The 16,188-nt window shown below is 35.5% G+C and overlaps 1 protein-coding gene across 1 annotated transcript; it reads left to right on the top strand.

Moving 5' to 3' along the window:
* The first annotated feature begins 414 nt into the window (after window positions 1–414).
* Window positions 415–15,527, top strand: LOC135785466 (uncharacterized). The gene is made up of 6 exons (XM_065294926.2): window positions 415–588; window positions 1,428–1,528; window positions 1,687–4,358; window positions 9,094–9,121; window positions 11,501–11,579; window positions 14,443–15,527. The coding sequence occupies exons 1-6, from the start codon at window positions 551–553 to the stop codon at window positions 15,470–15,472; spliced, it is 3,948 nt and encodes a 1,315-aa protein (XP_065150998.1). The 5' UTR covers window positions 415–550; the 3' UTR covers window positions 15,473–15,527.
* Window positions 15,528–16,188: the final 661 nt, after the last annotated feature.

The following is a 16,188-nucleotide window of genomic DNA, read 5'->3' as shown; positions in this document are numbered from 1 at the left end:
CAAGCAAAAAACTACCTCAAATGTGTATCTATTTAATGATTGTATGATAACAACAACAACACAACACATAAATACAAGACAATGCAACAATTTAGGTGTAGCAAGTGAACAAAATTTTTATTTAAAAAAAAAAAACTTACTATTGCGCTTCTGATTTGGCGGTGAGATTTGCTGAGAATGAATTGACAATGAATTGGCTGTGAGAATTTTCATTCCAAAATGGCGGCCGCGCTACCGAAGCGCCACCTAGTGGTTGTTTCCAAAAAACGCATCAGAGTTTCGCCTCTTGTTCTTCTATACTCTTTGGTATTGTTCTCAGCAGGGCAATGAAAAATGGGTGGAGTTTAAAGTAAATGTCATCAGACTAGTTTAGAGTAGTTCAAGTTACTTTCACTTTTAACCTGTGTTCAGCTGTACATTTGGTAGGCGAGTGTTGTTTGCCACTTCAAGAAAATACGGCAAAAAAACTCATTGTATTTTACCCCATGGTTATATTTTAGTAAAATAAGCTTCATGTAAAAACCATACTCTCTATCTTTAATGGGATTTAATGTCTAAAGTAAATGACTGGAAGAAGAGTAAGATAAGGTAAGAACAACTTAAATGTCCTAAAATAACTAAGGCCTAGTCCTGAATTAATCTAAACCCTGTCCGGGAAACTGCCCCTATATGGTAATACTCGTTTGTCGCACACAACCTTTGCAATCATGAATCGGTCATGGCAAGACAAAATTAAAGTTACTGTATTTGGGGACCCAATTATATAGCACTTAAACATGGAAAAATGTATATGTGCAAAAATGATATGTCCCCTTTAAGCATTTTTATAAAATCACATATATTTATTTTTTGCTTTTAATGCGTATTTAAAAAATGCTTATGTATTCTAATTTAAATATTTTAATTTTAGTTTCATTTTATGTACCATTTCTTTCCCTTTGCAAATCAGTAAAGCACTTTGAATTGCCTCCGTTTATCCACGAAACTTGCCTTGCCATTTCACTAAACATAGCAACATTTCACCTAAGCAAACAAGGCAACAAATCTAGGGAGTTTTTGACCATTCATAGTTTGTTACTGTTTCATATTTGGAGTATTGCTCTTTGTCAAAGGAAAATATGTAAAAAACTAAAAAATATGGAAATAACCTAGATTTTGTAAATATATAAAATGTTAACAAATCAAAATATGTAAATAAAGATCAACTTTTTTGGGGCAATCAGTTGTATTAAAATACAGAACAGTAAAATACAGAACATAAAATTGCAAAACAGATGCAATGCTTAGAATAAGCAGAAGTTAATGACATGAAATGACAAAATCAGCTAAAGCAACAGATTATTTTGTTTTGCAAATCCCATCTAAAGTGTTTAGGATCAATAACTGTACTTTGTGGGGTTGTCTGCTTTTATGTGCCCTGTTTTTAGTATGGACTCAGTGGAAATGAAGGCAATAGAAACCGCAGCACTGGGAAGACCCTTTCAGCTGGGGATGCTGTATGACTGCAGGGAGGATGCGGTACTACCCGGTAGGCTAACAAAATGAAGTGAGATTATTAAGGGCAGGCTTTGTGTTTTGGTTTGCTGATCTGTATTATATTGCCATGACATTCCTCTTGTGATCAAATTCAGAATTGCTTGGTATGTAATGTACTGAAATGACAAAATTTATAATTTTTAATTACAGGAATCACACTGTGGGATAAGGAGCAGCTGCAGCAGAGCATACGTTCTCGGCCACAAATTTATACAGATTTCAAAGTGACAGATTCAGACTCCATCGAGGAAAAATCTAAGTTACTAAACATAAGTGGCTCTTTAAAATTAAGTGTATTGGGTGGACTTATCAATGTAAGTGGAGCAGCCAAGTATCTCAAAGACACCAAGAAGTCTTTGAAACAGCAAAGACTGACTTTACATTATCATTCAACCACTAAGTTTGAAGAACTGACCATGAACCACTTGGCACCAAAAAATATAACTCATTTTCAGATGCTGGATAATGACATAGCAACACATGTAGTGACAGCAATACTGTATGGGGCAAATGCTAACTTTGTTTTTGACAGAGAAGTATCATCAGATGAAGATACAAAAACAATTGAAGGAGAGGTTAAAGCTGCCTTTGATAAACTGACGCACATTACAGCAGGTGTGAACTCTGATCTTAAAATACATAAAAAACAGACAGCTGGAGTAGAAAAATTTTGTTGTACATTTTATGGTGATTTTCAACTACCCTCTAATCCAACCTCATTCGATGATGCTGTGAAAGTTTATGCAGATCTTCCAAAACTGTTGGGGGAAAACAAAGAGCATGCGGTTCCACTGAGAGTGTGGCTTTATCCTTTAAACAAACTACACTTAGGGACTGCAAAACTACAAAAACACATCAGCATAAGTCTAATCAAAGACATTGAATCAGTGATTGAGAGTTTAGGTACAACAGAAATGGAATGCAATGACCTTCTGAAAGAAACACCGTCTTTGACATTTGCTGCACTTCGTGAGAAAATACAACACATGAAGCAAAACTGTTACAACTACAAACTGAGTTTCATGGAAAAACTTGGCGCTCTGTTGCCAAAAATTCGTGGAGACTTAGAAAAGCACACAGCTCTGCTCGATCTTCTACGTGATCATGAAGAATCTTCATTCAGAGCAAGTAAACTTGAACAGTGGCTGAAAGAAAGAAAGAATGAATTTGACCTTATTAAAATTGTGCTTAAACAACTAAATGATTGTGGAGAGAGGGTAGATGCTGACATAGATAACATATTGATGGATCTGGATGTTGAAAATTTAGTCAGCTACACTTTTACGTCACTTTACTCATCTGATGTGCTCTTAATTGAACAAAGGGCATTCCTTCAACAAACTTCAACAAAAGAAAAATCCTCTGATTCAAGGCAAAAGACTTGGCTTACTCCTGATATCAGACAGGTTATGAAGAGCAACCTAAAGATATTTAAAAACTTAGTAGATTCAAAGGACCGAAAACCAGCCAAGTTTATTGTTGCATCAAAAATAATGGAAAATAATCCAGGTTCTTGCATTCTCCTGTATGAAGATGGATCTGATGAAGCTGTTTGCTTTACTCCTCCATCAAAACCAGCCTGTCCAGTCATTGAAGAGATCAGAGGTAACACAGTAGTTTTGAAGGTATCTCCATCATGTCCTGCTACAGTGGAGCTCAGGGTGCTGTACAAAATGAAGAACGAAAATGACTGGAAATCTCAGCATGTGGTGCAGAACCAAGACAATGTTACCCTGACTGATCTCAGTCCAAATACTGAATATGAGATTAAATATACAGCAGTGGGAAAACTCAACTACATCATAGACGGTGATGTCATCTACATCAGAGCCATAGATAAGAGTCTCATTAAAGATTTAGAGTCTCTCACTGAACATCTGAGTTTGTCTGAAAACAGGTGCAGTAAACTTTTGGAAGATAACAAGGGAACAATATTCAGTGCGTCTCAGATAAAGATTCAACACATGAGACAACACTGCCAAACGTACAAACAAGATTTAAGTGATAGAATCAAAGTCCTGATTCAGTCAGTTCATGCATGTGAGAAAGAGACGTGTGCTCTGACAGATCTGATACAAGCCCATGAAGAGTCTCCATTTAAACAGAGTGATGTTATGGAGTGGATCACAAAGACAGAGACAGAACTGAATACAGTTAATGAGATGTTTCAGCAACTCTTGGACTTTGGAGCTGAAGCAGCTGAGAGTCTTGACAAATATTTGTCAGATATTAATCTAAACAGTTTGGTGTGCTATACATTCAGCTCTCTTGAGCAGCCAGATGTGTTTCTCCCTGAACAAGAAAACTACCAGAAATCTCCAATAATCAGGATGAATCTGGATATTGCACCTAAGGCAGCATCTCAGACGTGGCTCACTGGAAGCATCAGGGAGAAAATGAGAGAAGATTTGAAGATGTTTAAACAGCTGATGACTATAGATGGGAGCCAATCCATTAAATTTCTGGTTTCTTCAAAAGAACACAGAATCCATTCAGGTTCCTGCATTCTTATATATGAAAATGGATGTGATGAAGCTGTCTGCTTTAGTCCTCCATTAAAACCAGCCTGTCCAATCATTGAAAAGATCAGAGGTGACACAGTGGTTTTGAAGGTATCTCCATCATGTCCTGCTACAGTGGAGCTCAGGGTGCTACACAAAAAGCACCAAGAAAGTGACTGGAGATCTCAGCCTGTTTTACAAAGCCAAGACACAGTTACTCTGACTGATATCAGTCTAGACACAGAGTATGAGATAAAATATACAGCAGTGGGGAAGCTAAACTACATCATAGACAGTGATGTCATCATAGTTGTCAGAGAGGTACAGTATGATAAACTGTTAATTATGAGTTCATATAATTTATTTTACAAGTTTGCATTTACATGTAATCAATAGGGAATGAGATAAAGCATATTTGATGTGCTGTTCAAGGGGAGGGCTCCAAGCTTGCAATTTTAGCCCGAATCCAGTAAAAGTTAGAATAAACCCTAATCACAAAAAAAATTTAAAAATGTTTTTCACCAGAAAAATATATAATATAACTTTACTATCAGATGACGGACTTTGTAAACTGAAAAACCAAGCATAAGAAGATGACCCCTAATTTAAGAATAATGTTAGAAAAATGTGTTGTTTTCATTTTTATTGAAATTTTAATTTTTTGGATTAAAACCTTTAAAAGACGTTTTCTTTCAGTCATAGAAGTACAAATAGCAGGCTTTTAATTGCTGTAAATGTATTGATATCCTACATAATCATTGTATTCTCATAAAATAATTTGCAAATATGCAAGAAAAGGTTTGTACTCTAAAAATACAAACAAGAGATAAAAAATTTACAAACATGCGGAGAGAGCGTTTCAGCACTCGGACAGCACCATTAAAAACTTAAAATGTTTCCCATCTCACCATATCCACAGGTACAGAGTCATCATATACAATAAATCCGTAGGGTAGCATTTAAAAAACATTTAAAAACAGATGCATTTGTTTAAAGCAAAGCATTTATTTACTTAACAGGCTTCAGGTGAAGCAGCTCTTTGCGCCTTCTAACGTCTCATAATCGGTCCTCATTTATGCCCAAGAGACTCAATAATAATCTTTTACATTCAATCCATTAATCTTTCATATTTAAAAGCGTTTTTGTGCCGCTGCGCATTCATGTATGTGATAAGCAAAGCCGCGTTGTCGTCCCGTTATAGGCGCATATTACTAATGCGCTCTTTAAATAACAAAAAACATATCGCGCCATCGACTTTAGACCAGGTTTTTGTTGGTCAATGGCGTAGTCTATTTTAGTTGGCTCAAAATAACAACGTGCCAACAATGCGCCTGAACACACCTCGTTTTCAGACAAGAACGAGGGCGAAACATTGGGTGCAAATGCATTTGCTATTTAAACAACGTGGCGCTTAACGTGAAAATTATAATTGCACGGGTTGAAACTAGCAGAAGACACTTGTGCTGCATTGCGCTGAGTGTATGATAGGTCCCAAAGAGTGCTAATTAATTAATTAAGTGTGCTTGCAAAAGCACACTTATTGTTCTTCTTAAGTTTTATTTTTCTTATTATTATTCCCGGGTAGATTTTTTGTGTCAGCTCTAGCGTCTAGACCGTTTGACACAGAGACACCGTTCAAACTTTAAAATGTTCGGGCAGAACCAGTGTAAGTTGCTTGAGAAGATGAAGTCACAGATCCATGTCGTTCGTCCGCCATATTGGATAGAACACAAAACCTTAAAAAAGTTTCACAGGTCACAAATTTTGTCCAAACTTCACGAAAATCGACATACACGATCCTTGGACCAAGCCTCACAAAAGGTTATTAGAAGGATTTTTGATTTTCGGAAGCGTTTGCCCGTCACAGCCCAAACTAAATGTACGTCGATGCCGCCAAAACAGGAAGTAGTTTATATCTCAGGAACGCTTTCATGTATTGAAACCAAACTTTGTACATGAATTTGGGTCTCCAATGTGAGGAAGCACAACATCAAAAGAACAATTTTTTTTCTAAAATTTTACGCCGCCAAACAGGAAGTAGTTTATATCTCAGGAACGCTTTTATGTATTGAAACCAAACTTTGTACATGAATTTGGGTCTCCAATGTGAGGAAGCACAACATCAAAAGAAAAAAAAAATTCTAAAATTTTACGCCGCCAAACAGGAAGTAGTTTATATCTCAGGAACGCTTTAACGTATTGAAACCAAACTTTGTACATGAACTTGGGTCTCCAATGTGAGGATACACAACATCAAAAGAACACATTTTTTTCTAAAATTTTACACCGCCAAACAGGAAGTAGTTTTACCTCAGGAACGCTTTAACGTATTGAGACCAAACTTTGTACATGAACTTGGGTCTCCAATGTGAGGATGCACAACATCAAAAGAACACATTTTTTTCTAAAATTTTACGCCGCCAAACAGGAAGTAGTTTATACCTCAGGAACGCTTTAACGTATTGAGACCAAACTTTGTACATGAACTTGGGTCTCCAATGTGAGGATGCACAAAATCAAAAGAACATATTTTTTTCTAAAATTTTACGCCGCCAAACAGGAAGTAGTTTATATCTCAGGAACGCTTTTACGTATTGAAACCAAACTTTGTACATGAACTTGGGACTACGATGAGAGAATGCACAAACGAAATCGGTGGCACCAGAGCAAGCACACTTTTGCAGTTCCTCCGGAAATGCATTTTCTAGTTATCTCTAACTTTTAGAGCAAGTAAAAAACATATAGTAACTCGCTGCCCTAAATGTCAGTTTTGCCTTTAAGTTAAGATTGCTGAACAGGAATTTAAATTTTTCATCAGTTAACAACATGAGAAACTATATTTCACATTTTTATTTTCACAGTTTTAGAAAAACTTGTTAAGAGAACTCTGCTATCTTTGCCACTCAAAAAAGAGGCCCCAAAGCAAAGGTAACATCAAATAAAGCAAAGGTTTCAACTTCACACATACTCAAGAAGTCTCAATAAAGGTGATATTAATCCAGAAGTGAAAAGATGAGCTCTTAACTTCACAACAAAAACAATTAGCAACAATGATATCAAAAACAACTGCAGTAGTAAATTAAGACAACAAACACCCAACATATAACAGCAGCAGTTAAATTATGCATGCTGCAATGCATGATGGGTACAATTTTCAAATCCACAGATTGAAATAAGCCAAAATAAAATGATTCAACTCAAAATGCAATTTGTGCATTTAACTAAAACACTTGAGCAATGGATGCAATTTTACAGGGTTTAGGTTAAAGATCACCAATTTCATTGCTAAAACAATGTTTTTTTGTGTATTTGGTATAATACAGTGTGTTTGTGTGGTTTATGGTAAAAAAAATATATTTCCGCATACCGTACATTTTTCTAGCTCCAGATTTCACTCTCTTCCTGAAACGCACAGATATGAAAAGCTCTGTGTCCCTGATTGGCCAGCTTATCTGTATTTTGTGATTGGCCTAAATATCTCTGAATAGAGGGTATGCACGTGACGTCACCTTTGGTGAAAATGACTGCGATTACGCCCACTGAGTGGCAAAAGACAGAGTGGCAGCATTTGAGTACCGTGTGAAATCAGCAAAAACATGGGGAAAACGCGTCTAAATGGGAAAAAGCTGTTGTGCGAAAGACTGTACAAACAGATTAACAAGAATTCGGAGCTATCGTTTTACAGACTGCCAAAAAACACCGAAAGGAGAAGTAAATAGTTCGTTCATTGCAACATTCACAGACCACAGGTGGGTTGATTATTATCCAGGGTCACTATCAAGCATAGGTTTTACTTTCTACTTAAAAGTATTTTTAAGTATTTGTATTTTATCTGTGTTTTCCTTTGGAAAACATACATTCCAAAGCATACTATCATAATTTTTACTCTATTATATTTCATAAATACAAGTTTTTGTTTTACATTTAATATTTAAGCACATTAACGTATTTTTAATCAAGTAAAAGTACAAAATTTTAATGTAGTTAGGTAATAAATTTTTTTAATATGCAATATTAAAGAATACACAGTATGATTCTATGCTTTAGAATGTAGTGAAGGAACATTTTTCACAATACAAACAGCCTAATAAAGCACAGATGCTTGGAAAAATGTAACTAATTTAACTAGGTATTGTCTACCTCTGCTATCAAGTCCAACTAAATTCAATTTAAGATGATAAAAGTCAGTTTTACTGGCATTTTCGCAGCAGCTGCTATAAAAACCAGCCATTTTGTTGAACGTTTGCCACTCAACGGGGCGAGTTCCCGCGTGGTCACGTGGAAAAGAGACCTCAATGCATACGCTCTATACCTAAAACATGAAGCTCCTTACCATGTTTGAAAGATTTGGTTGCTAACAGGAGTTAACTTGCAGGCTGTGAGTCCGAAGCAGAAGGAATTATGATAATGTCTGTCTTGTCTACATCACCAATCCCAGGAAGTAAACTGATACCTACAATCTGTGTGTTTGTTGATACTCACTTCAAAACTTTGGGGTTTGTACCTTTTGCATATCGTTAACATGTACTAATACACACACTTACACACCAAAAGAAATTAAAAACGTGAATCGGACAATAGGTGCTCTTTAAGTGTAAGGGAAGTATACGGGCGAAAGTACCATTTTTTCAGAAAAACTTAATTTTAAAAGATAATATTATAGAAAGAGATATATGTTTGCTGTGGTCAATAACTTATGTGTGGTCTATCAATACCAGGTGGAGTTTTGAACAAATGTAAAATGACTTCATTATAATTTCACTTTGAACATAAGTAGGGCATTGTTATTTTTGACCCTGTCAGCTGGGACGAAAGTAACACATAGGTGGGTCAAAAGTAACACAACAAAACCAGATAGATTTTTGTATTAGACTTGTTTTTGGTAAATATACATGACTATGACCTTGTTAATATGTAACTGCAAACATATATTTTTGTTTAAATTGCTATGGTAACACCTTTTGCCAGCTACTTTATTGCTGTTGTACTTGTTATTTTTTATTGTTATTTTGCAGCATGCCGTTAACCAATAGGCATATTATTTTTTTTCTTTTAGGCATGTACAAGGCACAGAGCAGTTAAGGGTGAGTCACACATATTTTTGTGTTCATTACTTTTTGTCTGTATAGCCACGAATACGTCAGTCGCCAGCTAAGCTAACGGCAAGCTAAGCTGCTGTTGAATCACAACGCACTAAACAAACTACACAATCAGAACTCGTTACATATTTCTGAAGGAGGGACTTCATAAGGAAGACATCAGACCATTTTTAGGACAGTGAAAACATCGCTATACAGATAAGTAAAGTGTGTGAGAAATACAGCATTTTTTTACATGTGAAACATGAACACATGTTATAATTGCGCACTTTAAACACAATTAAAGCTTCAAAAACACAGAAAGAACAGGACCTTTAAACATTTGATTTGATAGCCCTATCACATGTCTAATAATTATTATTGTAACATAATTTATAAAATTTTGTATATAAGTGATTCTCTTTAATTGTTAGACTGATAGTGGTTAACTTTTTCCCCGCCAGCGTTTTTAAAAAATGTTGCCAGCCAGCGCCAGCATTTGTCATGATTTTCACAAAAGTGTCATGCCTTCCAGAAAATGTTCTTCTTCTGTCTCTTCTGTAAACAAACAATATATCAAATGAAAGAACAGACCCTTTGCTTTCAAACAAAAAAAGTTTCATCCTACCTTAGTTCTCTTTTTATCACCTCTCAAATATGGGTAGGTTTCTTCAAAAACACCAAATTTTTAGCAAAAAGCTGAGATAATTCTATTTTTGTGAATGAATTTTGATAGAGATCAGATGCAGAGCAATCTTTAAAACATACACAGAGTTCTTTCTCTTTCACGTGAGGCGTTACTTCCGGGTTGTATAAGTTGCGGTGTGCCTAGTGGATAATAGCGGTATTGCGGAAAGCCGGAAATTCTCGTCATTGGCAGGGAAGCGTTTTCTCTTAATTGACGAGTTATCTCGTTAATGGTGGCGAAAGTCAAATAAAATGTCAGAGAGTCAGCTGTAATATCATGGCATTCACAGTTCAGTGTTACTGGAAGTCTAGTTAAGCAACAACTGAGGCTTAGCCTGACAGTTAGCCTGCCCAGGACCAGGCTTCTAAGCATAACTTTCCATATTAATTGGGGTTGAACTAGTTTAAGTAATGTTTTATGAAACGAAATCCACCAGCAATAAGCCGAACTGAACAAAATAAGCCTGGGTATATATGAAACAGCCCTCAGCAATGGCAGTCAGGTGAGTTCACCTGGGCTATTTTGTGATTAAGTTCCTTTAAAATAATGCAGTAGTTTTTGAAAATTACTTTCAAGAAACCAACGTATGCTTTGCTTGATATCATCAGTCTGGAAAGTCTGGAAATCCTAAAGCAAAAGAAATGTTTATTTAAAGTTTTACGTTTTAATGTTAAACGTTAAATGTTTTTCAATTTGGGGTAGGGAACCCAATAGTACCCTTCAGACTAATAAAGAAATACTGATGAACTAAAACAGGTTTGTAGAGACATGGTCCAAAGTAAAAGTTCAATGCTGTTAAGCAGCTAAAGGAACCAAAGTGCAGACAATTCGAGGGTAACAAAAAACACTTTATTAACAAGGACAAGAAAAGGAAAACAAAACCCACAAGAGGGCAAACAACATTAAACAAGATACTACAACACTAGACTGACTTAAAGGAACAGTATGTAAGAAATGTATATAAATTAGTCATAAAATGGCCCTGATATGTCACTAGACATTAAGAAATAATTTTCATTTCAAATACTTATATCACTGACAACAGTGGTCTGGCCAGGATATTGTCATTTAAAAAGTGGAGTTGCAGCCCTCAACTGATGTTTATGTTGTCATGTTGTGTATTGGCCACCAGTTGGGTGATTGCAGTACCAGCTTTAGCCACAAGTTTTGTTATTGCAATACCAGTTTTGGCCACAATCCTACATACTGTTCCTTTAACACTAAACTAAACAATAGACAGACTTGACTTGCCTTGCCTTGACTTGACTTGACTTAAACTTCACTACATACAGGAAAAGTACAAAACAAACTAGCACAGGACAATAAACACAAGGGCATTAAATAAGGAAGCAAATCAAGATGGCAACAGTTGACAGGAATCAAACAATATTAGGAAGATTAATGAGGAGACGAGGGGGTGGGTGGGGTCAGAGACGAGACAGGCAAAGCACATGGCCTGACAAACAAAGTCAGGTGCTCTCACACAAAACATGGTACTGTCAGAACCCTGTCACAATGAACTAGAAGCAAAACAAAGACCTGACAGGATCCTGACAGCTGTTAGTTAGGTCAGATTCTGTTTGTTTAAAAGTGTGACTCAGATGAAATTTGGACCATATTTTAGAAGTTATCAATGCAAAAGTTAACACAATTCCAAAGAACTTTTAATACAACTGTATTTATGTTACTTACTGCAGCGACCGTTTTTTTGGTGACCCGGAGGACATCTTCCAACTTGAAATCAAGCATTACAGATTCACAACTGTTCTTTGAAGGGTACAACTATTATATTTTATTAATGAAATTTCATTGCTTAAAGGGCTCACAGCGATGTCATAGAAGAACTGTTTATGGTTACCCTAAAGAACCATTCAGTCGAAGGTTCTTAAAATATTTAGTCTTGAAGGACAAGTTTGGTATTTTACACTTAAAACCCTGTTTTCAGATTGTTTATGATGGGTTTAATGGTGCACTGGAACAATCTTTCCTAAAATGCATTAAACTTTCCTTTACAAAGATGTGAAACTCACCGAGTGGTTAGGGGTGTTAACTGGTATTTTCACACAAAAATCGCTGCAAAAGACGCATTCCAACAGGTTTTATCATAGTTTTTGCCAATTCCATTGACTTGTATAAGATGTGCTGTGAGGTACAGTATGGACTCTATGCACGGCGGTGCTTGACGTATTTCCGGTGAAATCTCAGGATGCTGGACTACTTCCGCCAGTCATAGAGCTCAATGATATTCAGGAACGTTGGTTGCCAAAATAGCCAAAATAACACTGCAAATTTTGTTGATGTTTGTTTAATTTACATAGAAATAACTTATACTTCACATTTAATACCATAATGACATTTAAACGTATGAAAGTATATTTTTATAGACGGGAGAACCGAACTTCTAGCCACCACTGTTGTGTGTCATAGTGTTAACAGCATTAGACTCAAGCATGACAACTTCTACACTGCTAACCTATATCTGCATTAACACTAGTTTTAGATAGAAATGGCACTGATAACAGTGCTATTCATCTGTTGTTGATATACTTATGAATTTTGTATAATTGTTATCATCAGTACTAGCGAAGATAACATCTGTGGTTATACAAGCAAAATGTTAGAACAGTAAAAAACGTGTATTTTGCGCATTATGCTTTATTAATAAGAAATGCAAAAGACAACTAGAAAATTCATATCAATGACAACAAGAATAACTTCAGAGAAAAATAAAACACACACACAACAAACTAAATACACGGGGTATTAAAATAAACAGCACAAGAAATAAACAAATAATGGAATAGATTTCTTAAATGGACTTTACCATAGTCAATAGTTCTTTTTGCGTTGTTATTTATATCCTATAAAGTTCCAAGATATGACTCAAAAATATCCAAGTAAAAATGTTTTGACAATCGACGTTAATATACCAAAAAAAAAAAGGTATTAAACGTCACATTTAATATAAGTCCTGCTGCAGTTCGTGTTGCTTTTTCCTCATATAGCAGTGAGATTTCATTTACGTCTTTTAATTTACCTGACACTTTAAGATAACATTACAAAGACATTAATCATGAATCATAAAAACAGCACAATGTAAGCTCCGCTAGTATGATGAACATATCATAATGATTACAGAGATAAGACGACTTGCAACCTTTCTCGAGTTTGCACATCTGGACAATTCTTCACACATCACAGGTTGTAAATTTGGGTAAATCCAGCAAACAACGAGTAAATTTAGCGATTCTGCCGTCACTCCGCTTTAAATCTCCCGTACCGGAAACTGAAGAGCAGCCTTGAGTCAAACGCGGAAGTTAAGCGTGCATAGAGTCCATTACTCCGCGCTGGGAACTTTGTTTCTATTTTTGCAATTGGCAATGGCGGATTACCGCCACCACCTGGGCTGGAGTGCCTATTATTCAAGCTCTAAGCGAAAGAATGTACGGGTGTGAGGCGTTTGGAAAAATAGGTCCACAAGTTTACAACGAATGCTAAAACAGCTGTTGGAAAGCATCTTTTGCAGCGATTTTTGTGTGAGCATATCAGTGAACACCCCTGACCACTCGGTGAGTTTCACGTCTTTGTAAATGAAAGTTTAATGCATTTTAGAAAGGATTGTTCCAGTGCACCATTAAACCCATTGTAAAGGTGGGAGGTGAAACACAAACACCCGAAAATTCTCGGGGCAGCCGCATATGTCGAAATTTCAGTCAAAACCGTTCTATTTCACCATAAACAATTTGAAAACATGGCTTTAAGTGTAAAATATCGAACTTGTCCTTTAAGAAATGTTTGTCAAAGAGTCTTGTGAAACTGAAAGGATCTTCTGTTCTTAAAAAAGTTCTTTATGGAACCATACAGCCATCTTCTATGACTTTGTGCAGCACCTTTTAAGGAGTGCACTATGTTAATTACTCTGTAAAAAATTGCTGTAATTATGCAGTCGTTTGCCAGTAACTAGATTTAAATTGATGTTATTTAACAATTTGTTAAATGAACATTAAACATAAACAAATCTTTGTCTTTAAAGAATAAAACTATAGAATAACATTCTGATGCAAAGCATTGTGGGAACCAGAAATCAACCTCATCAAACTTTTCAGTTTTTTTCTTTCAGATTTTTTCCCCAGAATGCTTTGCATGAGGCTGTTATTTTATAGTTTTATTCTGTTAAGATAAAGACTTGTTAATGACTAATGTTCATTTAACTTTGAACCAAATGTTGCCAGTAAATAAAATAAATGTAAATCTACAGTAAGTTACTGGCAAACAGCTGCCAGTAATACTGTAATTTCTACAGAAATTTTTATATTTTTTACATTGTTATTATTGTTGTTTTTATATTATATTTAGGATTTTTGTATGCCAAGACCTTCAAAGTTGTTGTAATATTGTTTAAAAGCATTTAGCAAGACATTTAAATAGTTTTGATCTTATAATGCCATAGCAATTAAAGCATCAGAAGGAAACCTTATTTTAAATTATCAACAAACAATGCCACTTCTGATAATTATAAAATAGTCTCTTTGTAAATTTGAATATTATGTATAGTATAGACAATTGTCCTAAGTCAAACTGAGACAATAAACAGCACTGGCATTTAAAAGAATGTATATATGTTTATATTATTATCCAGGTACGAAGACATTGACACCCCGGTGGAGAATAAATTGAGAACAATTCTTAAAAACAGTAAATTAATAAAAGGACCCACTAACAGATATATACTCAACACAACAAAGAAAATTGAAGGAGTTTTATTGAGGAAAGAAAGAATTGGAGAAAAATATGAAAACCCTCGTAAGATCATACTGCTGGTTGGAGAAACAGGAACAGGAAAGACCACTCTCATCAATGCAATGGTGAATTACATCATGGGTGTCAGATGGGAACACAAAATGTGGCTGGAGGTAGTTGAGATATCAGAGATATCAGATGAGTCCCAAACAACAGCAGTCACAGTTTATGAGGTTTTTTCACATGGCAGTCCATTTGACCTCACCATTATTGACACACCTGGATTTGGTGACACAGAAGACTCAATGTTAGACAATGAAAAAGACAAACAGATAACTGAAGCTTTACAGCAGTTGTTCAGATCTGAGGATGGGATTCATGAAATTCATGCCGTGTGTCTTGTGCTGAAGGTAACAGATGTACGACTCCATGACAGACATCGATACATTCTGGATGAAATTCTGTCATTATTTGGAAAGGATATAGAAAAACATATCATACTACTGTTCACACACAGTAGTCAAAAAAACATCCCAAAAAAGAACCTTAACTTCATTAAAGAGTCTGGAATTAAATGTGCCAAAAATACAAAGGGTGATTATATTTGTTTTCATTTTGATAACTGTCAGAGTGAGTCTTTTAAAGAGGAGGACAGAGAGAGTTACAGACCAACATGGAATCGTGGAATTGAAAATGTTAGACAGTTCTTTGATTATCTGAATCAAATACACCCAATAAGTTTAAATATGACTGAAGGTGTGATAAGAGCACGAAAACAACTAAATGCTTGTGTCAATAATTTAAAGGAAAGAATCCAGTGGGCAGAACTGAAACAGAAAGAGCTTGAGCAAACACAAACAGCTGTGAGGGAATTTGAAAATTACAGAGAAAAACAGAATAACTTTCAATATGAAGTGGATGAACCTTAAAAATTCTTGGTCACAATAGAGTCATCATGGTGGCACTTTAGCAAACAGGCAACCCGCTGCACTGTGTGTAAAGAGAACTGTCACTATCCAGGATGCTGGTGGGTCAAAGATATCTCATGGTGTAGTGTGATGACAGAGGGAAAGTGTACAGTCTGCAGTGGGAAGTGTGACCACACTAAACATGTGAAAGATGAGAAAAAATATGAAATTAAGACAAGAAATGTCACAAAAACACACAAGGATCTGAAAGAGAAATATGAAAATGAATTTGCAGAAAAGCAGAGTTTATTGTGCAGACTAGAGAATGAAATAAAGCAGATTGAGAGAGAGAGGATCAGGCTTGTTGAAGAGTGTTATCAGTGTTTGGAGAAATTAATGGAAACTGCATTAAAATCTACCAGCATGTCCTGTTTCATACATCTGGACTTCATGATTGAGAAAATAAAAGAAACTGGAAATCAAGAAAGAGTTCAGAAACTTGAGGAACTTAAACTAAGAGCTGAAGAGGAAAACACAGGGCTAATTAGACGTTTTTATAAACATTGTAAAAATCAACTTTTAAATAAAGATGTAAGAATGCAACAAAATCTGTAGCCTATAATGTCTTGAGAACATGGTACATTCAATTCTTGAACATGTTCTTATATGTAACAAATATTTTATGCATACAGTGACAAATATTGCCCTTACTTTGTTGCAACTACATCTATGCCATA

The sequence above is a fragment of the Paramisgurnus dabryanus genome, chromosome 22, assembly GCF_030506205.2.
Source record: "Paramisgurnus dabryanus chromosome 22, PD_genome_1.1, whole genome shotgun sequence".
NCBI lineage: Eukaryota > Metazoa > Chordata > Actinopteri > Cypriniformes > Cobitidae > Paramisgurnus > Paramisgurnus dabryanus.
Note: the sequence above shows the minus strand (reverse complement) of the source record. Positions and strands in the feature narration are given on the sequence as shown.

Excerpts from the sequence above, each read along its gene's own strand:
- LOC135785466 (XM_065294926.2), top strand. The coding sequence starts at position 551 with ATGTCTAAAGTAAATGACTGGAAGAAGAGTAAGATAAG. Across the intron at positions 9,122-11,500 it reads AAGGCACAGAGCAGTTAAGG|CGACCGTTTTTTTGGTGACC; the intron begins GTGAGTCACACA and ends TACTTACTGCAG. Across the intron at positions 11,580-14,442 it reads TCACAACTGTTCTTTGAAGG|GTACGAAGACATTGACACCC; the intron begins GTACAACTATTA and ends ATTATTATCCAG.